Source organism: Pelodiscus sinensis, chromosome 31 (genome assembly GCF_052426305.1).
Source record: "Pelodiscus sinensis isolate ZL-2025 chromosome 31, ASM5242630v1, whole genome shotgun sequence".
Lineage (NCBI taxonomy): Eukaryota > Metazoa > Chordata > Testudines > Trionychidae > Pelodiscus > Pelodiscus sinensis.
This window is the reverse complement of record NC_143082.1, coordinates 3,644,978-3,666,761: the sequence shown is the minus strand read 5'-3', so window position 1 is coordinate 3,666,761 and position 21,784 is coordinate 3,644,978. Positions and strand designations below refer to the sequence as shown.

The following is a 21,784-nucleotide window of genomic DNA, read 5'->3' as shown; positions in this document are numbered from 1 at the left end:
CCAAGGGGAGGGCTCTAACCACTGGGCCTCCTAGCTGCGGCATCAGGCACTCTCCTTCCCCGCCCGGCGGCGACCTCACCCTGCCGAGCCGGGACACTCCCCTGGCGCCCCTTTCAGATACATGCTCAGAGCCCAGAGTTCCAGCTGGGCTCCCCCACACCAGCTGTAACCACTAGGTTCCCTTCCCACTGCTGAGACCTGAGTTCCAGCCTCCTGCCCTAAGCCACTAGACCCCAGGCCCTGCGCAGAGCCCGCATCCTCCTCCCTGCGCTAACCACTTGACCGCACTACCTCCTTGGCCTCTCTTTGCAGGACCTCTGCCCACCCGCCCAGGGCGTGCCTAGGGCACTGCTGCCTTGGGGGAGCCCAGGGGGCCAGCCGCTCTGTCCTGCGGGGTGTCAGCCGGGCCTTGGCCCTGGCTGCGGCTTGCCAGGCCGGAGCGCGGGGGTGGGGGGCCAGTTCTGTGGCGGCCTGTGGAGAACAAGGGGCCGTGTGAACTGTCCCTAATCGGATTACTGCTTCGGATTCATGTCCACTTTGCTCGGCACAAAGCAGCGCTCAGGACTCATTAGAGGGCGGCAAATCCCCGGGGCCCTGCGCACGGAGGCGCCACGTCAAAGGAACGGCGGGCGTCCGGCCACTAAGCTCCCACACGCCACGGGAAGCGGGGGGCAGGCTGGGGGGCTCTGCACTGGTCTCCCTCCCGAGCCTGCTGCCCCTTGGGGAGGGGAACAACGGGGCCCCGGCGCTCCCAAAGGAGCCTCCCCGCCTGCCCAGGCTGGGAACGCGCCAGGCTCAGAGCCCCGCACTGTGACCTCAGGCACACCACACCCCTGCGCTGAACCTGCCTTCCCCTAGCCCCAGAGCAGGTTAATGCTGCCTCTGTCCCCGGGAGGAGCAAGAGGAAAGCAAAGGACTAGTGCACGAGTAAGCACACACTAGCGCGTGCGAGGGCCCCCCCCGAGCAGGTGCACGGCTTGGTCTGCGTGCGTGCACACAAAGCCCATGCGTGTTGGCGTGTACCCGCGTGTGGAAGCCTGGAACTGCATGCCCGGCCCATGCGCTCCGGTGTCCAAGAGCCCCCCCGCCCGCGTGCGCCAAACGTGTGCACCGGCGCGTGCGCTGGCACGACGAGCCGGCAGCAGGGCACGAGGAGCAGGCCGCAGCTCAGTCAGGAGCGGTCAGCTCTGCCCTGTGGTCAGCGGCGGGCGCTCCAGCAAAGATAACGCTCGGGGCCCGGCTGGCTGCCTCTCCCGCCCACGCGCCCCAGGTAGGGGCGATGCAGAGAGCACTGGCCCCTCCGCTGGAGCCAGACCAGGGAAAGCAAGGCCCTCGCAGGCCCCGGGCCCGGAGCAGGGAAACAGCCGGGGAAGTCAGGCCTCCCAGGGGTGCCCCTGGCTGAGTCGCTGCCTCGCTCCGTGCCTCGGTTTCCCTCCTAGCATCACGGGGCAGACAAGGGAGGCCAAGCGGGCTGTGGCCATGCGGCGCGAGCTCGGCTTGGCTGTCCTTGCCAGCTCAGAGGGCCGGCCCCGCCCCGGCGGAGCCCGGCGCAGAGCCCCTCAGCCCGGGCCGCCCCGGCCGAGATCCCAGCCCCTGCGGGCTCCTTTGTGCCCGTCGCTCAGCGGCGCAGCCACCGGCACCCCGTCGGGGCGCGGGCCGGCCCGGCCGAGCCTGCCTCCTGATTGGCTGCCGCGGCCCGCATTGCTGCTTCGCACTGCAGCACTTAGGCGTAGCCGTGCTGCCGAGCCCGCAGCTGTAGCCGCCCGGCAGCCAGCCAGAGCCCCGGCTGCAGGCAGGAGAGAGCACAAGGGGCTCCCGGTCCTCCCCCCGGCCCCGCAGCCCCCCAGCACCCTGCCCTCGACTGCCAGCCCCCCCCGCCATTGGCAAACCCAGAGCAGCCAGTGCGCCAATCCCCCGCCCTCCGCCTGCCAACGCCCCCCCCCACGGGCGAGAACAAAGTTTGCTGCAAAGTGGCTGCCCCCGTGGGGTCAGGGATTGGCTCGGCACAGACTCAGCCCCAGCCAGAGCCAAAAACCCAACGGCAGGTGGGGGGGGGGATTCGCTGGCAGCCAAAAGAGGGTCGGCAGTGGGACAGCGAGAGCAAGAAAAGGAGGCGGCTTCCCAAGCAAGCGCGTGGGCCCCTGCCAAGGGGGCGAGGGAGACGGGCGCCCAGGGGGTGGCTGGGCCCCATGGCTCCTCGGCACGCGGCCGCGGGGGGGAGCAAACGAAGGCGACAGCGGGGAAGAAAAGGGGCGAGGAGGGAGACAGGGAGGGAGTGGGCAGGAGAATGAAGATGGCCGCCGGGCTGGCCGGGACGGCACCGGCGCTGGGGCAGGCGGGCTGGCGCGGATGGGCAGGCGGACGCAGCTCCGTCCCCGCCACGCACCAGCCCGGCGGTCGGGGGGCAAAGCGCCTGCGGGGGCGCTAAAGAGCGAGACTCGGGCAGGCGGGGCCGGGCCCGCCGCAACAGGGGCAGGGAAAGTTCAGTTCCCCACATCCACCCCCCAGTACCAGCTGGGGAAACCGAGGGCCTCTCAGGAACTCGCTGGCGACCCACCGCCCCATTCAAACCCGCCGGGCCTTGCCCGCCCCCCGAGCGGGGAGCCTGGGCCCCCAGGTAAGCGACGGGTGAATGTAACCCAGTGTCTGCACTCGGCCTGCCAACGCCTGCACCGCCAGCCTCCAGCGCCCCCCGGGACCCTTGCGCTGGGGGGCTCCTGGAAACCCCTTGTCCTGCCAAGCCCTCCTCCCACCTTCATCGACCAGCCCCCAACACCGGCCAGGCTGCTGAGCCTGCTGCCCTCAGGTTGCCCAGGGCCATAGGCACTACCACAATACACCTAATAACGTACAGCGCCTAGCGCCACGGGGCTCTGAGCACTACCGTAATACACCCAATAATGTACCATACATAGTGCCCTGGGCATTACAGTAATACACCTAATAACGTACAGCGCCTAGCGCCACGGGGCTCTGAGCACTACCGTAATACACCCAATAATGTACCATACATAGTGCCCTGGGCATTACAGTAATACACCTAATAATGTACAGCACCTAGCGCCATGGGGCTCTGAGCACTACCGTAATACACCCAATAATGTACCATACATAGTGCCCTGGGCATTACAGTAATACACCTAATAATGTACAGCACCTAGCACCACAGGGCCCTGAGCGCTACCGTAATACACGTAATAAAACACGCTACCTGGGGAACGGGCCTTTTGGCCAGGATGCTGCTGGGGCTTCTGCCAGCGGGGTGAGCGGGGGGCTTCCCAGCCGGCTGACGGGTCAGCTCCCTGCAGGGGGAGGCGTGGGCATGTCAGCGCCAGGCTCGCGCCAGAACGGCAGCCTGGCCCCCAGCGCCCACACGCAGCGGGGTACAGATGGAGGCTGCCGCCCCAGCCAAAGCGCAGCTCGTCCCCTTCCTCGGCACTGCCGCGAGTCCTACCCCAGCCCATCGGGGGGAGGGCTGCGCCACGAGAGGTTTTTTGAGGTACGGGGGAGGAGGAATCTCGCCCTCTCTGGATGACCCCTCCCTCAGCCCTACGTTTCCATGCACAGATGCCACACGCCCTACCTGCCCAAGCTTGGCACCTTCGCCCCCAGCCAACCCACCCGCACTGACAGCTCCAGCGGAGCCCTGGGCACCACCCCCTCTCCTCTGACCCCCCCCCCGCCCCACCTTGGACTCACACAGACTAGCGGCCGGTGACGCTTTTCAGACCAGCCTAATGCGCCGCTCACCAGCTGATGGAGCGGTGCTAATTGACAGGTGGCGACAAGGGATTTGAAGGGCACCCCCCCCCCGATAATTCCAATGCCAACAAAGCTGTGAAGGGTTATCTGCAGCCATCTGGCTGGAGGGATCCCGAACCAGGCTGGATTTGATGCCCCTGAAACACCCAGGAGGGGCACATGCGCCCCAGCTGTCTCTGCCCTCCCTGCCACCTCTCGACGCCCTACGGCCCCCAGCTCCCTACACTCAGTCCTGGCACCACCCGGGTGCTGCTGGTTCAGCTGGGGCCAGGGCCCCCTGGTGCCAGGCACTGCACAGACCCAGCGCCCGCTCCCCATCACTGTCCCCAGAATGGAAACGGTTCAGCAGCACAGGCAGGGATGTGACCCAGGAGGCGTGGCGCCAGCTCTAACTGCTACACCACACTGCCCTGCCAGACAGAACCCAGGATCCCGCTCCTTCGTCCCTGCTCCCTTCTGCTCTGAGCATCAGCCACCATTCTCCCCCCAGAGCTGGGGAGAGTCCTGACCCCCAGCTCCTCCTGTACTAACCACTGAACATGCTGTTCCCCTCAGGAGATTCCCCCCACCCTACCTAACGAAAGGCCACGCCTCCGCACGGGGGGGGGGACACTCATTTGAAGGCCCCCGACTGAGGCCGGATATCAGACACACCGCCCCACCCGGCAGAGCCCAGCCTGGAGAAAGTCCAGTAAGAGGGGAAGGGGCTAAGTTCTGAGCTGGGTCTTTCCCACCGGCCGCCCCACCACAATGGACTGCTCCCCTCCCGTCCCATCCACCCGCCCATCCCGCCAGACCCCACGGAGCAAGCCCCAGGCCACGCTGCCCCACAGAGATGCCCCACACCTCCTGCTGCCAATCTCCCCCCCCACGGCCCACTTCCCAGGCATGGGCTTGCCCGTGGAACGGCGATGGAGCCAGGGCAGACCCGGGCACCGCTGGCAGAAGAAGCGCCTGGTGCCACAGCACGAGGGAAAGAGCCAGGCCTCAGCCACTCGACCCCGTAACAACGCCCGTGATCCATGGCTCGGCGCCGAGAGACCCAGTGCACCCCGGCCCCGCGCTGCCCCAGCTGGCGACGTGAGCAGACGGCCCCGAGCCATGGCCAGGAGAGACCACAGTGACGGCTCAGTCAAGCAGCGATGTTTCAAAGTGCGCTGAAATCCACACGCACGCTCGGCTTGTCTCGAAAATTGCTGCCGCTCCCCAGGGCTGGGGGGGCAGCGGTGCTGGGCAGAGCCTGGCTGTTTCGGTTCGCCGGCAAGGCTGGGAAACCAGGAGGGAAACTCAGGCCCCCAATTGATTGTTTCCAAATTTTGGAGTTCATCAAAAAAGCCAAAAAAAAACCCATTTGCTTTGGCTAGAACGAAACGTTTTGCTCGCGCCAACATCAAAACCTTTCGCTCCAGGCAAAAAGGGCATTTTTAGACTTCTTCAGTCATCGATTTTCTTTTTTAAGTTCCAAACGGTTGACCGTTTCGAAGCAGATTTGAATAAAAGGAAAAGAAACCTGCCAGCAAAACATCACTTGGGGTACGTCTAGATCAGTGTTTCTCAACCAGTGGTACGAGTACCCTTAGGGGGACTCGAGAGAAGTCTGGGGGCGGGACGTCAGCCCACCTGAAATTGGGAGAAAACTGAATTTTTGTTTTAAGTTTTACAGCTCTTTGTTATTTTTGTACTTTTTACACCCAAAAATGCCATTGCCCGCCCGGCTACAATTAAGTTGTTTCAACAAATGTGTTGCAATGGTAGAAAAAAAATGTGTGTCTGAAAACTGTAGGTACTGGGGGGACTTCGAATATTTTTTTAAAAGAGGATCCTTTTTTTTTAAAGGGGTACTTTATAAAAAAAGGTTGAGAAACACTGGTCTAGACTGCAGAGTTTTTCCAGGATACCCGCGTCCAAGGAACGCGTCTGCTTTTCCGAAAAAAATTTGGAAAAGCAGCCGCGCTTTTCCGGCATCCCTGTAAACCTAGTTCGACGAGGAAGAAGGGACGTGCCGAAAGAGGCTTTTTTCCCGACATTTGGCCCCGTGCAGACGGGCCGATTGTCGGAAAAGCCTCTTCCGGAAGAAAAGCGGGAAAAGATAGGCACATTGCGGTTGGCCACGTGCGTGTCCTTTTCCGATAGAACTGTGTCGCCTGGACGTGGCCTTGGAACCAACGGGGACGGGTCCTGCTTTTCCACACGCACTGCGCTTGGTTTTTTCTTTTGAAAGTGGCAGCAGGGCGCAAGAGGCTCCGCTGTCCGTGCGGGTCCATTTTGGGCTGGAAAACTGGCGCGTCTGAGGGCAGCCGGTCCAGAAAGAACCAACCGGAGAGAAGATCAGGCCTGTTCTCTCCTTTTGGAAGGGTGGCGGCAGCTGACCCTGCAGCGCATCCCGGGCTCACCTACTCGGACTGGGCCGCAGCGAGGGGCTGGCCCCCTCCGCCGGGCAGGCTGCGCGGCTTCCCGTGCTATCACGGCCTGGCTGGAGACGCTGACGGGAGACGAGCGAAGAGCAGGGGCTTGCGGCCCACAGCTCAGTCCTCGACCGCGGCCCCACCCAGGGCACGGTTTGGCGAACGCTCCTCTGGCCGGAGCTCTTTGCAGAAGGCTCGGCCCCGGGCGCAGATCTCTGTGCCGAGAAGCTCGCTGCCCGGAGGCCAAGGCTCTGGGAAACGGCGAGGAGCACAGGCAGGGCAGCCCCCCCATCAGTGCACCCAGCCCCTGCCCTCACAGTTCCTCCCCCCCAGACCCACACCGAGGGGCCCTTTGCTCCTCCGGGGGGGGCTGCTCTGGTGCCGCCCGCCTCCCTATTCCCAGCCTCATTTTACTCCCACTTGCTCTTTGCCAGCATCGTCCTACAGCTTCACTGGGCTCCCTGCCGCCAGGTTACAGAGCGCGGCCAGCCCCACTCGCTGGCCAGCCCCACTCGCTGGCCAGCCCCACTCGCTGGCTGCCCTTGGCCAGGCCAACTCCACTGGCTTCACCGCCCCGCACCCGGCCGCCCGCTTGTCCGGGGTAAGGGCCGAGCAGCCAACCCCGCCGGTTTCGCCCCTCCCCCCCCCCGCCCGGCTGCCCGCTTGTCCGGGGCAAGGGCCGAGGGATCCTCTTACGGGTTTTCGTGGCCCATCAGGCTGCGTCGCCCTTGCTCCTGTGTTGTCCTTACCCCCCGCCCCCCAAGAACAAAAGACGCTGGCAAAAGCCTGGTACTGAGGAGCTGCAGTTACTGGCAGCCTCCCTGAGACCAGCCCCCGCCGGTGCCGCTTGTCAGAGGGCTAATTACAGGGGGACTCCGCGATCCAAGGGCCGTGTGGCACCGGCCACTCCAATGTAACCGCCCGCTAGCAGTGGGCTTGGCAGTGAGCGTGTGCGAAGCGGGAAGGTATTCACCTCCCGGCGGGAACGAGACGTGTGCTCAAAATCCACCCTCTGCCCAGAGCACCCGCCTCTCTGCCTGCCCTGGTGCTTGGGGGCAGCCCAGATGCCACGGAGATGGGCCGCTGGGGAAGGCCCATGGCACGGAACGAAACCCAAGCAGCACAAGGTGCTGCCGAGACTGCGCGGGCGGGAGGGTTACAGAGAGAGCAGAGAGAAGAGCCAGAAATCAAATTCACGCCCAGAGTTCAGGGCATCCCCGCGGGAGCAGTAAGACAATGAGCCGCGCTTTCTGACAGATACCGCACGGCCTGGGTGGATGCAGGACACTGGCCTTTAGGCCAGCTTTGCCACTGGCCTGCTGGGGGAACTTGTGCTAACCAGGCCGCCCCGTGCCTCGGTTTCCCCCGCTGTAAAATGGGGATACATTACGATACTGACGCCCCTTGGGAAGCGACTGGAGACCGACTGATGCAAAGGGTAAGACAAGGGTGGCATTGAGAGAGTCTCCGGGGGGCTTACACGTCAGCGGAAGGATCTAGTCTGTACGTGCCCGGAGAAAGCAAGTCGAGGCTGCCGAGGACTGGTTCTGCAGAGGTGTATATGCCCACACCCAACTGGACTGCGTGTGCCTGTCCCCTTGACCAGGCCGCTACATTCACTGGCACCCGAAACGCCAGCCACGTCTGCGGGGCGCGCGAGGGATGTTAAAACGCACGTCATTACGTAACTGTGTAACCGCTGAGCATTTCGGGGGTCACACGGGGGAAGGCGGTTCCCTGGCTTTTACGCCCACCCAAAGGGGGCTTGAGCCGCAAGCCAGCTGTATTCCAGTCCATCTAGGATCTGAGCCTCTGCCCTCACCACAGTCTCTGACTCTCATTGCTCCCGTGGGCGCTAGCTCCCCTCTGCCCCACGCCCCAGCCCAACAGCCAGTGCTCGCGGTCAATCGGGCCCTGGGTCCAGATTGAAAAACAAAAGCTCTGTGGCCAACGGGCAGGCGGCCCTGGCCTCGCCACCTCTGCCCTCGAGCGCACTCGATTCCGCTGCGAGTCGGCGCCCTGGGCACACCGACCACACGTGGAATCGCCCAGCACCCCCACCCTAACCCCTCCACCAGAGACCAGCCCAAGGTAGGAGCAGCCCTCCAGACTCTGAACTGCTGTGTGCCACTGGCAGGGGCTGAGAGGCACCGCACCGGGCCCCGGCCTCCCACCTGCTCTCCCAGGCCGCCGGCAGCTTCGCACACACGCGCCAGGCCCCAAAGCCGCAATCTGCTTTTGGGGCAGCGGGAGCAAAGTCATTCTGTGTCACCGAGCAACTTTCCGCCCGCGGCCGCCCCGGGGTGCAGATTAGACATTTAAATTCCTTCCTCGCTTTCCTCTTGCCGCATTCCTTCCGTTCCATGCACTGTGCAGGGAAACCACGCGCAAAACTGGGGGTGTGGTGGCAAGGGGGGGCTGCTAAAAGCCAGACAAAATCCCCCTCTTTTCCAGGAGGGACTGAGTTAGCATCCAGCGTTTTCCAAGAAAGCTTTTTGCTCCCCATCAATTATTCAGACTCCCATTTTCCCCAGCCCCCCCCTTCTCTGTTTTCTATCCCCTTTACAATTCCAGGCCTTGTCAATAATTTACAGTGTTTTAAAAACTCCACACAACAAAAGCGCCCCAAGTTAAAAGAAGCAAGTTATATAAATAAGTGAGATTTAAACAAGAAAAGCTTCTGATCCCAGACCCACATACAGGCCCCCCAAATAGCGACAGCGTTTTTCACTGGGGCAGGCTCTCGCCGAGCCACAAGGAATGCCCCGCTTCCGCTGAGCTGACGGTGAAGAACCAAAGAGAAAGGCCGATATTTTTGGTGGGGACATGGGACAGAGGCCTTACAGCGGGGGTGGGGGAGAAGGCTGGAGGGGGAATGCTATATCCTCTGCTGAAGACAGCAAGGAAAGTTTGAGCGCTGGTTCTAGAAATGAAGTCCAAGTGAGATCACTTGCGTAGGAAGAAGGGAACGAGGCGGAGTTGCCAGATCAGATGGAAAAAAGGGCTCCCGTGTCAGTTTCAGGAAAGGAGTTCATAATGGACAACGGTAAAAGCAAGCTGCAGAGTAATTAAGGACTTCCAGCCCTTTCTGCTAATCCAAAGCAGGGGAAACTCTGACACGGGCTGGTTTTACCCCTTCCCGCCGTGTTTACAGACACCTCCTAGCCACGTCCGGATGACAGCGACGGAGTGAAGTGCAGCTCTTCTCGGCCCCTCGGATTGGGAACGTTTTCACTGGGCAAAGCAGAGGGGAGCCACATGTGGGACCTGGAGCCGGATTCTCGGCTGGTGAAAATCGGCCTCGCTCTCTCTAGGCGTTGGGGGAGCTATGCCGACAAACACTGGCTGAGATGCCAGCCCCAGGCTCTGCTAATCTTTGGTTCACAGGGGATTTTGCTCCGCTCTGCGATTTGGAAACGCAGTTTGGGAAGGGAAAGGCCAACGGAGCGGCCTGAAATCCAGAAATGGGAAATGAAGCCCAGCCACCTAAGCGAGCAGCCGGCAGGCACCGCGTGCCACATCCCCGCTTCCCCGAACCACGCAAGGGGCCAGGAATTGAACGGGGATAAGCAGAGCCTTGGATAAGTTGGGGGCTTTCTGACGCTGTTAGCGTCCACAGGAGAACATGACCTCATTCTGGATGAAGGAGTTATTTGGAGAATCAAAGCTCAAATAAACAAGGTTTCAGTGTGCAGATTACACACAGATGCACATGCACACACACACGCACGTCTATACGGGGTAATGGCCATGGAGTCATCACACTAGTTTGTAAATCTGAGTCTCAGCACACAGGGTGTTGCAGCATCTGTGGAAGGGAAGGCTACAGTGGAAGTCAAAAACATTTCCCTTTCAACACCTATTTACACACTGCCATGCCATACACATAGGTGAACGGATGCATATTATGAGTGTACATAATTATATCTACAGCTGTGTGCTATCTGTGCACTTTATACACAGATACTGCATACATGTATGTATGTAAAAATGCACACACAAAACAGCCATATAGATATAAATGTGCAATATGCATACGTAAATAGATACATATATTATAAATTATATTTATATCTGTATACCATGTGTGTTCTTTATGTACATATAAAATATACATACGCATAATATACAGACACAATTAAGTATACAAACACAATAGGACACAAATATCTATATATACACACACACACCACATACACACAGTGCTTTTTTTGTAAAAAAATTAAAATAAAAAAAAAGGTGCCAGTACTCCAGGCGAAAAGTTGTTGAGGAAAAAACAAAAACAAAAAAAAGCCAGGATTGGACATTTGCATACAGAGGTTCCGGTACGCTCCGTTCTTTCCAGATTAGCTCTAACTGGAGGTGCCAGTACTGCGTACCCAGCAGTAACGTCAGAAAAAAAGTACTCTGTATGTGTGTATATACACACACACACACACACAAGCGAAAGTACCTACACACTGAGTATATATTTTATAATGCACATATAATATACAGATATGTACGTGTGGTCTATAGACACACACACACACACACACACACATACATATACACAAAAATTATACAGATCAATTTTTATAGAAATAAACCATATAAAAATATTATTGTTAAGTTTGAGCATGTATTTGCTTCTATTTCACTTTATATAAAAGTGGTGCCATGTGTGTGTGTGGGCACACACGCATACACGCACACGCACACACGCACGCACACACACACACAGTGTGTTTATATAATCAAAATTTCATGGCAAAATCCCATCTTTATGCCTGGAGTGCTCACACACCTCAAAATCCTACAGCTATTTGGGTTTAATTCTGGTCCACGCAAACGTGCTTTCAGTTCGGTAACTGCTGCAAGATTTGGCCAGCAGCTGTGCTGAAAATCCTCGTCCTCACTCTGCGATAAAGCCGTCCTTTGCCTTTCACAAAAGTTCCTGGACACGGCCGTTGGACGAAACTCATGTGAGTCAATAATCCAAGCGTACCCATCATCCTCAAATCTGTACTTTCACCACGGATTCCTGCCTGGCATTTGTAGATCACATAAATGCACAGGACAAGACCCTTCCGCTAGTACAAAGGGAATACAGCTCTCTGGACAGCTATGGATCTATAGTGTATAGGGATCACATATACATAGATATTGTTTTGCTGAAAGTGAGTGTGTACTGCAGATATTCACACCTGGCCGTTTCGCCTTGGAAATATGCAGAGAGCGCGATAACTGTACGTCGATTAGCTGCAGAGTCTGTAGTTTGGAGAGAGACCCAAAAATGACATCTGCATTTGCTAGCTAACTTCTCATTTGATGGGCCATTGCTCCTTAAAAAACAAATGTGGAGTGTGTTTGCCTCCAAAATTAAGAAACAATATCCCAGTGCCCAGAGCATATTAACATACAAAAATTAACAACAACAAAGACTTTGAGGAAAGATTCTACTTAAAAAAATAAGCCAAAGGGGAAAAACTAATCACACTGAACTTTCATTTTTCCATTTTCTACTGTAAAAAAAAATTGCTCAGTAACAAATCTGAGCAACAGGCCCCTTTCGGAAGCCAGGGATTGTCTTTCCAGGGAAAATGGAAAGTTGTTTACAGTTTGTAATTAAGTTTCTATTGATAGCCCCAAACTGTGAAAGTTTATAAATATCTTAATGAATTGTTTGTAAACTCACCTGAATACTGTCTCAACACTGCATAAATGTTTATTTATAGGCTTTGCTAATTTCACTCCCCCTGTTCAGCTCATTGTTTCATTCTTTTTGTGTGGGCATATATTTTTATGCTTTCATTTCCCTTGCCTTACCTTAACTTCCTCAACAATCAGACACCGCCTCCCCGCCCCCCCTCCAGCTCCTTCCCCAAACGCTGAAAAACCCGCTCTTTGCTGCAATCTTTCCAATGCATTTTTCTCGAAAAAACCACTGGCACAACTCCCATGGACTTCAACTAGAGCCCGAAAAGACTGAACTAAGTTATTGGCTTGAATTCCACCTCCCCCCCCGACAGTTCCGTGGGTAACTAAGTCTGCTCCGAAGACCAGGAGGGAAGCGTCCAGCCCGTGGGGGCAAAACAACTAAGAGTAGCACGTTCGAGGGAGCTGCTTTCAGACTACACGGAGGGTTTTTGTTCGCAGGTTTTTCTGGTTGGTTAGGCCAAAGCAGGCCCCATATTTCAATGATTTTCTAAATAAATAAGGCCACTGGTGCTCGTGCCTGCTCGTCAGCACAGCGATAACACCAATCAAGTCAACAAATAAGTACACCCGGTCATGCGGATTTACAGACTCCACCTGGGGAACAGTCAAGGAAAACGGAGCAAGGAAAAGGTGAGCCAGAAGGCTCCTCCAAAGCAGGCCAAGATAAGGAGCAAGAGAGCTCGATTTTCCATCTGCACAGCTGGGAAACAGTATCGACCCGTGTGCGTGCACATATCTTTGGAAACGTGGCCAGAGGTAGGAGCAGGGACTGATGGCCCAGAGAGCCACCCTACTGCCCAGCTGCCTGCACAGAGAGAAATGCACTTCCCCAGTGATTCGCCTCTCGCTTTTCGGGGCGTCAGAAAGGCCTCAACTCTGTCCCTTTTATTAGAAGGCCGCCAAGTCACGCTAGGATAAAAATCCGCCCCAAATTCTCCCTGTTAGAAAAGAGAGTTCAAAATGCATTTGGAGTGGGGGACGAACGCAGCTGTATTAAGGAAATGGGATTTGGAAAGTGTAACAAATAACTGCTCTAATAGAAAGCTCATGACACCATCTACGTGTTTTGTGAGTCTCTAAGGTGCTGCAGGACTATTTGTTGTTTTTTACGTTTTTTTCGGTTACAGACTCACTTGATTCCCCCGCTGAGACGGCTTTACTAGAGGACATGCATATCTCGGCTCTGGGACACACGCACACGTATTAGACACATACCAGATACCAGATAATACCTCGAAGGTTGGCTGTGTGGGACTGGATATATGAATATGACAGAAGCACACATCTCACGATAGTGCCAAACTCACAGAGAACACACAGAATGTCTGGGGGTTCAGCTACAGGGGTGCTGGACTTCACACCCCAATGCGACACTTTAAAGTGATTTTCGGTGTCCCCCATGAGTACGGAACACGCATCTGGGCACAGATTAGGAAGTATCTCTGCGTGGGTATGACACAAGGGATATAGCATGCATGTATTCCCACCTGATATACAACCCTGTACTGTCTACGGGGGTGGGTGTCATTACGATAAACAAACTCATATTACATGTGTAACACATGTCTATATTCAGGATATGCACTATAGACTTTGTCCATGTGATATTATAGACACGCACTGTAAAGATCAGAAAATGTGCATATTGCATGTGCATTATTATATGCAAACCCATATTGCACAGAAGAACTACAGTTCCGAGCAGCTGGGTATCAGCTTTCAGAACCCTCACACCTGCACGCTGACTTAGTGCTGCTTTGAAACTTTCCTGGGCAGAAAAAAAAATGCTGCTTTTCACCATCTCCCTTTAAATCAAACAAGCACAGAAACGGTTTCCTCATTTCCTCACCTTGTCACATCTTTTTTTTTTTTTAACATTCCCCCCCTTTTTTTTGGTAGCTCACATTTTACACCATCTGTACCACATTTGGTTTTTTTCTTTTTTCTCTGCTGCTGCCTCATTGTGTACTTCCGGTTCCAAATAAGACGTGTTGACCAGTCAGTTAATATTGCTGGGGTTCGTAATTCTGAAGTTCTATTGTATAAGTGGTTCAAATGTAGATGTGATGATACTATATAAACATACTATATATATATACACATGACATACAGGGCCACATGTCATATACAATGTGAACAGAGTACCACAAATACTTAATATATGCTTCTGTATCATATATAGATGTGCATGCATATATATTACATAATCTTGTATATTACAGACACATCTTATAGCATACACAATCAATTTACAAAAATAATATTGATTACACATTACAAATCAAATTTTAAAAGTCTGTGTATATATGTAATATATACACACGTGTGATATGTATATATGAAAAAATAATCTATATAATATACTTGAGTTTCTGTATAAAGTGCTTTGAGACCTACAGACGAGAAGGCCTATATAAGAGTTAGGTATTATTAATGATTATTAATTATTCTTATTATATAAAAAGGTGCAGAGCCGCTCAAATATAAGGCAACATATATTATATCAAATACACACGCACACAAAATTGCAAACCAGCATGTAAAGGCCAAAATAAATACAATTAACCTGCCTGGTTTAAATCAGTGATCAAAATTGCAAACAGTAAGAAAACAAAATATTTTCAATGACTCAAAAGTCCCCACCAAAATAGAGTTGGCTTAAAACCCAAAAAAACGCAGCCTCTAGGTTCTCCTCCTTTGTCTTTTTTCTAAGTATTTCAAACCCGCGCCTCGAACTCCTCCTAGCTCGCAGACATCTATTTTATTTTATATTTGCAACGGCAATGGGATTGGGGTGACAAAAACCTTCACCAAAAATAAACCCCAGAGATGGCTGTCTGCAAAACATAACAACAATAATAAAGATTAGGAGGGATGGAATCGGGCCAGGCGCGCGGGAGAGCTGGCCCTGCAATGAAGGTGGTAAGCAGACGAGAGTTCTCCTTCGCCCGACAATAAAGAAACACAGGGCGGATGCCCCTTCAAAAGCAAGTGGCACCAAAGACAAGCGACGTGGAAGGTAAAGTTGGAGAATGATTTCGCCTCCCCCCCCCTCCACAGAACAGCCCGGCCGTTCCTGAAAAGCTCTGAAGTGGAATCCTGCCCCTCTCTAGTCTCTTCTGTCAAGTTCGTCCAGGCCAGATCTTCCCCACTTCTAGCACGTTAGTTCCAACTCGGGGCCCCGGGCTAATTCCGTCCCAGGCAGATTCGCCATCCGCGCAAGCTATTATCATGCCGCAATTTACACCAACAGAGGATCAGGCCCTGTGTTGATCACAGCAGCAGGATTGGGCTTGCCAAGGGGGAGAGGGGAGTGCTTAGACTGGGCCTACAACAATAACCTTGCTCAGAACTTCCCTTCTGCAAGGCTCGCGGGTCCCGTATTTGGGACTCTTTCCTACGGAAAGATACCGCTGGTTGAAGTGAGACTGGGGGTGATTTTAGATCAGGAAAGGGAGAGGGGAAAAAAAATACTCCATTGCAGGGACTGAAACCCGGGAAATTAGTTCAGAAGCGAGCCAGGCAAAGGCAGAAGGGCAGCAGGGAATCTGCCAGGCTGGATTTAATTCACTAGGCACAAACAAGGGGTGAGTCCGAAAAAGAAAGCTGGGTTTTCCCTCCCTGAGACAGAAACGAAACTGGTCTCTCTGGGCTGGCAAGATCCCAAGGACGGGACGAACACAGAGCAACTAAAAAAACAAACAGACGCAAGAAAATAACCCTCCAAAACTTATCCCAGAAATGGCAGGCCTTGCTGGAAAAGTTTGTGAAAAATACCCGGACAGCACGGAAGGGGTAGAGAGACAGAGGGATTTGCATGCTGTTTCGCTAGCAATTAAGATACCGGCTATAACTATTAATAATTATAGGCTCCGTGGCTAGATAGATATGGATCTAACACTAAAATATCTAGCCACGGAGCCTATAATTATCAATAGTTACAAGTATCTTAATAGTAATATATGTATGAAGAAAGTCAGACAGACCCTAATGCGATGTAGATATTTAGCCATTAAAAATATAGGCCCTAATGCTAGATAATTATACAAAAATATAGGCATACACGCACACATATGTGTCTATTAAAATATATAGGACCTGATGCTAAAAATATTCTTTCCGCGCCTGTGATATTACAAAAACGCAGGTTTTGGCCGGGAGGATGAGGGAGGAATTATGAAGCAACATTACAGCTTAACTCTCCCACCTTCCCCCCAAAAATGGTTTCCTGCCCAATTAACGAAACATTGTAAAATTGTAACGAAGTTGGCAGTTGTCTCTCAACTTTTTTTTTTTAATTAAGTGACCCCAGTCAGTTTGGCTTTGGGTTTTTTTAAGCCTCTTTGCTTTAATTTATTTTATTTTATTTTTAGTTTGTAATCCGTGTAATGTTCCTATGGAACAACGTTACAATGATTGTTTTATTGGTAACAACTGTCTTTTAATTGTTCCCATAATGCCCCAGAGCACCGTGGGCCGAGGCAGAGTGAAATGAGAGATGCCTTGATAAATAAAATCCGCATCAACAACCCTGTTTGTGCAAAAAATACATTTTTCTCTACGCAGTTATATAATATTGGACCTCCACTATTAGCTAGTGTGTAAAGGAATATAGCACCGTGTTGCAAAAATATGCAGAACTCCTAAACATGTATCGCACAGCAACACACATGCACAGAGGTGCATGATTCACCTACACACAAATTCACGTGTCACCCATTTAATACATGCACACACGGCCAGGCATTGTGTTGATATCACACAAACGATGATGCATATGCACATACAATATACACACACACATAGATATATGGGCAGAACAGTTCTTTGTATAGATATTATATATAATATCTATAAATCACTAAATAGGTATATTAGGTATTGTGTGTATACCCATCTTAACAATGTATATAATAGAATAATATAAATGTAAGGTTAAGTAAAGTGTTTGTATTCACATAAATGGCATATTATATAAATAATGCTAAATAAAATGTCACATTCAGCATGCTGTATATTTAGGTTCAGCATGCTGAGTATGTGTATTACACGCACTCTACCGATATTTATTTTATTTATATATATATAGAAGATATATATTGTGTGTATCTATCACACACATGCAAGGACCCACGTACGTACGTATGTGTTTGTATAATGATAGATATGTACATACTATGCCTGATACCTTATATTTATAGAGATGTTTTCATATTAAATAGTAGGTGCTCCTTGCTTATTTCCATCCCTAAAACTGCCAGCCGTGTATTAGTAATTGCTCTTGAAGTGCAAAGGATCTAATAGGGCTCCATCGATAACCACCACCTCTTAACAACAGCAACAACAACCACAACAAAAAATACTGGGAAAATCGGGTTCCCCCAGTAACTCCCAGACAGAAGAGGTTTTGCCAACAGCTCAAATGCTCACTGTCACTGTAATCATTTCCCTCATCTCATATCAAACCCAAAATTAAAGAAAGCAAATTTTTATTATTTTTCCCTATCCAGTAACAATAAAAGTCTGCTCCATTTCTTACTTACTGTTGATTAAGAAAGGGACCAGAGATATGCCCAAACACTGACAACACTGCATTTCTCCCCCTCTCCCCAAAATCATTGTTCCCACCAAATGAGCAAACATATGCAAAGTTTCTACACTGTGCTCTCCAGAAGTGCCCAAAACCACAGAAATTACAGCCAATTAGAAAGATCTGTCCATGGCAAACCTCAAAAATGTGATTCACATTATTTGCAGCCAGCATGGCCGAAGAAAGGAAATATAACCGAAAAAGTGCCTTCCTAAAAAGCGACTCCCATTTCTGCTTTATCCCAGCTGCTCACAACCCCATCTAGTTACTTGGCTCCCTATTTAAGCAAAAGTCCTTTAAAACAATCACATCGCAATGTCATTGTAGGGTGGGTTTTTTTAACTAAAGCGGTGGTTTTCCTTCTAGTTGAGTGGCTTTATGTTAAAAAAAATCCCAACAACTCTAAGATGTAATTGACAAGGGTTTAAAAATATGTAAGGACTCCAGCTGTACAAACTGGCCTTTTTTAAAGAAAAACAGCCCAGATACGGGAAGGGGCTGAGTTGCACCCTCCTTATAAAAATGTCCAATGTTGCCACAGAAGATGATTTGGAAAAGAGCATGAAATAAGGCCAACGTATTCTTGGGAAGGGTGCAGGGTCGGTGTCGCCTGCCTGACTAGGGATTCCCTCGCCCTTTCCTCCTCCGCGTTTGGGGACTACGGAGCAGGGGGGCTGCAGATTAGACCCAAAACGTTCCCAAAAAGATGAACTCGGAGAGGGGCCTGGAGCCGTGACTCCCCCCACCTGAGCGGGCGATAGAGCTCGAAGGGGTGCAGGGGGGCTCCGGCACGGGCTGGGCCCTGGCCACGGTATTTTCGCTTCGCTAAACTTCCTTCTGGAGGTATTGAAATACCCCTCTGCGCAGCTCGGGCCCCCCCCCGCACAAGGGCCCGCTCGGCCCCGAAGCCTTGTTTTAAATCGGCTTCGCCCCCCTCCCCAGCAGCAGCTGAATTTCTCAGTCGCCCCAGTGCACAGTGCGGGGGGGGGGGATTCTCTCAGTGCGGAGCTGCGTTTCCAGACAGAGCCCCCCCGGGAAACGTCCCCAGAGTCCCGCTGGCCACCGCGGGGAGGGGAAGTCGCGTTGCTGGATGCAGCCAGCGCCTTGCCACCTGCAGAGGGAAGGTAACTCCCCCCCCCCCCCCCCTTGCAAAAAAAATCCACCGTTGTAATGAACAGCGACACCCGCCTCCTCTTGGCCCCGCAGACTGGGCGCGGGGCTGGGATCGGCTCGTCAATTGCACCCCCCCCCCCCATAGACCAGCGAGCGGCGGGCGCTTTTTGCGGGGCTAGGAATGTTGCGGGGATCCCCCCCCCCAGCTGAGCCCCGCCGAGCGCAGCGCCCCGAGGCTCCGCCTGGGCGAACTTCCCCGGCCCCTGGTCCCCCGGGGGAGCCCCGCAAGCCGGGCCCGGCGGGGGCAGGGAAGTGACCGGCTTTCCCCGCAAGCCCGGAGGGCCCTACCTGCGCCCCAGCGGTGGGAACGCGCCGGGACAGAGCCCGGGGCGCAGGGCGATCGCAGCCAGGCTGCCCCGGCCCGGGGGCGCTCTCTGAGCCGAGCGGCCGCTCGGATCCGGGGGGGAACTTCCCAACAAAAAGGCAAGTTTGGCGGGGGGGGGGGGACACGAAGCCCTGAGGCAGCGCCCGGCGCAGAAAGGCGGCCCCGCTCCCAGCGCCAGCAGCCGCCCCGGTGCAAACCCTGCGCGGCCCGGCTCGCGAGAGGAAAGGCAAATCTTAAAACCATCTCGGCATTTGTACCCCCCCCCCAGTCGCCAACAGGTCCCCCGCCTCCCTCCCGGAGCAAGCCCGCCGCGCCGCACGCAGGCACCCAGCGCCCCCCTCTCCCTCCCGGGTTTTTAATTCTGGAACTAAATTTGGGAGACGCGCCATTTCCCGAACTAGCCCCATGTGCAGTGAATATAACAAAGACCTTGGACACGTGCCACGCGATCCCCTTTCTCTGCGCAAAGCCAGGAGGGGGGAGAATTTTTGTTTCCAACAAAACCGCAGCACAGACAGACCGCACCCCCCCCCCCGGCCCAGCCGGGTGCGTGGCCCCCCCCATCCGCCCCCGGGAAGCGGTCCCCCCGATGCAATGAAAGAAACGAACCGAACTTGCTTTTTGGCTTTTTGGGTTCTGTTGGGCGGGCGGGCGGGCGGTTTGTTACCTGGGTGAGGCAGTAGGGGGAATACATGGCTAGGGGCGGACACACTGTGCTGCGGGGCTTTGGTTCATATGGCGAACAGCTGGCGAGGTGGCTGCATGTCTACAGCGGCTCAGTCCCCTCTAGTCCATGCTGCCGGGGAGCCCCGCCTCGGCGCTCTGAAAGTGAAAGTTTAGAGAAAGTTTGGAACCCTGAGCACTTTTGCCTGGAGAAAGCGCTTAGCTCCCTCCCCCTCCCGGCCGCCCGCCCCGCGCCGCCCTCCTCCTCCTCCCCCCCCCCCCCGCACACTTTGTGCTCGGAGCCTCCCCCCGCCGGGCGGGCGGGCCCGGGAGCCTGGCCAAACGAGTCCGCTTTGGCAGCCCATGCGGGGTCTAGGCGGCCCCCTCCCCGCAAACCCCAGCCCCGGCACTGGGAGGAAGCGGGGACCCCAAGCGGAGGCGCCAGGGTCTGCGCGGGGTTTGGGGCCATTTGTAATGGGGGGGTGCACGGCGCTGCACCGAGGAGGGAGCCGGGGCTGGGGGGCTGTCACGGGACAGAAGGCAGGGGGAGGGTTGTGGAGAAACTGCCCCCCCCCCCACCCAGAGGGGGTTCAGGCTTTTCTCTTGGGCTCCTGCCTGGGTGGCACAAACTCTCCTTCAAATGTCCTGGGGCTAATGTAGTTGATTGCTAAGCAGGTTGGCTAAAGCTGTGCCCTAGTGCAGTACAGAGGGGACCAGTCCCCATGGAGGTTCCCTACACCCCAGGGTACGGCTACACTGCAGAGATTTTTCAGGAAAACAGACGCTTTCCCGAAAACCGTCACTTACGTCCGCACTGCAATTGCGTTCTTCCAAAAAAAATCGAAAGAACCAGGGGGGTTTCTGACATTGGGAACCCTCTTTCTACGAGGAAGAAGCCTTTTTCGGAAAGAGCTCTTTGGCAAAAAGGCGTGTGTGGACGGGAAGGGGAGTTCTTTCGCAAGAAAGAGGAAGAAGCACAGGTGCCCTGGTGGCCACTCCGCCCACTGTAATCACAGCTTACATGCAAGAGAGCGGCCACTCAGTCTGGACGCTCTTTCGGAAAAGCAGATCGCTTTTCCCTTGTGCTTTTGCAGCATCGACACTCTTTTGGAAGAAGTTTTTTCAAAGATCTCTTCCGGACAAGCTTCTTCCAAAAGAAGCCTGCAGTCTAGACATAGCCAGAGATGGGAGTGTCTGGGGATGATGGATAGGGTGTGGGGAGAGAGAGAGAGACAGACAGACAGCCATGAAGACAGATGGGAGAGTATTGAGGGTAGATAGACAGACAGACAGATGGGCATGGAGACAGCCATGGAGACAGATGGGTGTGTATGGAGATGGATGGGTTATGTAGAGATTAATGAGAATGAGACTAGATAGATAGGTGTGGAGACAGGTGGGGGGTGAGGAGACAGGTGGGCTACAGAGCAATTCAGGGGATGGGGATGGAACTTGGGGGGGGGATGGGTGGAGGATGAGGAGATGTGGGGGGTGGGGGTAAGGAGACGAATGGGCTACAGAGCAATTCAGGGGATGGGGATGGAACTTGGGGGGGGATGGGTGGAGGATGAGGAGATGTGGGGGGGTGGGGGTAAGGAGACGAATGGGCTACAGAGCAATTCAGGGGATGGGGATGGAACTTGGGGGGGGATGGGTGGAGGATGAGGAGATGTGGGGGGTGGGGGTAAGGAGACGAATGGGCTACAGAGCAATTCAGGGGATGGGGATGGAACTTGGGGGGGGGATGGGTGGAGGATGAGGAGATGTGGGGGGTGGGGGTAAGGAGACGAATGGGCTACAGAGCAATTCAGGGGATGGGGATGGAACTTGGGGGGGACGGGTGGAGGGTGAGGAGATGTGGGGGGTGGGGGTAAGGAGACGAATGGGCTACAGAGCGATTCAGGGGATGGGGATGGAACTTGGGGGGGCGGGTGGAGGGTGAGGAGATGTGGGGGGTGGGGGTAAGGAGACGAATGGGCTATAGAGCGATTCAGGGGATGGGGATGGAACTTGGGAGGGGGGACGGGTGGAGGGTGAGGAGATGTGGGGGGTGGGGGTAAGGAGACGAATGGGCTATAGAGCGATTCAGGGGATGGGGATGGAACTTGGGGGGGCGGGTGGAGGGTGAGGAGATGTGGGGGGTGGGGTAAGGAGACGAATGGGCTA

The 21,784-nt window shown here is 54.3% G+C and overlaps 1 protein-coding gene across 5 annotated transcripts in view; it reads right to left on the bottom strand.

Annotated features, from left to right (window-relative positions):
* The window catches only part of NFIX (nuclear factor I X), a 204,301-nt gene that overhangs the window by 109,924 nt on the left and 72,593 nt on the right, over nucleotides 1-21,784 (bottom strand). For 3 of the 5 annotated variants that reach the window (XM_089774603.1, XM_089774601.1, XM_089774602.1), the window contains exon 2: nucleotides 19,623-19,777. The exons of 1 other annotated variant lie outside the window; for it this stretch is intronic. In XM_089774603.1, the coding sequence (XP_089630729.1) occupies nucleotides 19,623-19,649 (27 nt within the window). In that variant the 5' untranslated portion in view covers nucleotides 19,650-19,777. Of the gene's footprint in view, nucleotides 1-18,918; nucleotides 18,943-19,622; nucleotides 19,778-21,784 lie in introns of those variants that run through there. One more of the 5 variants, XM_089774606.1, reaches the window with a different exon arrangement.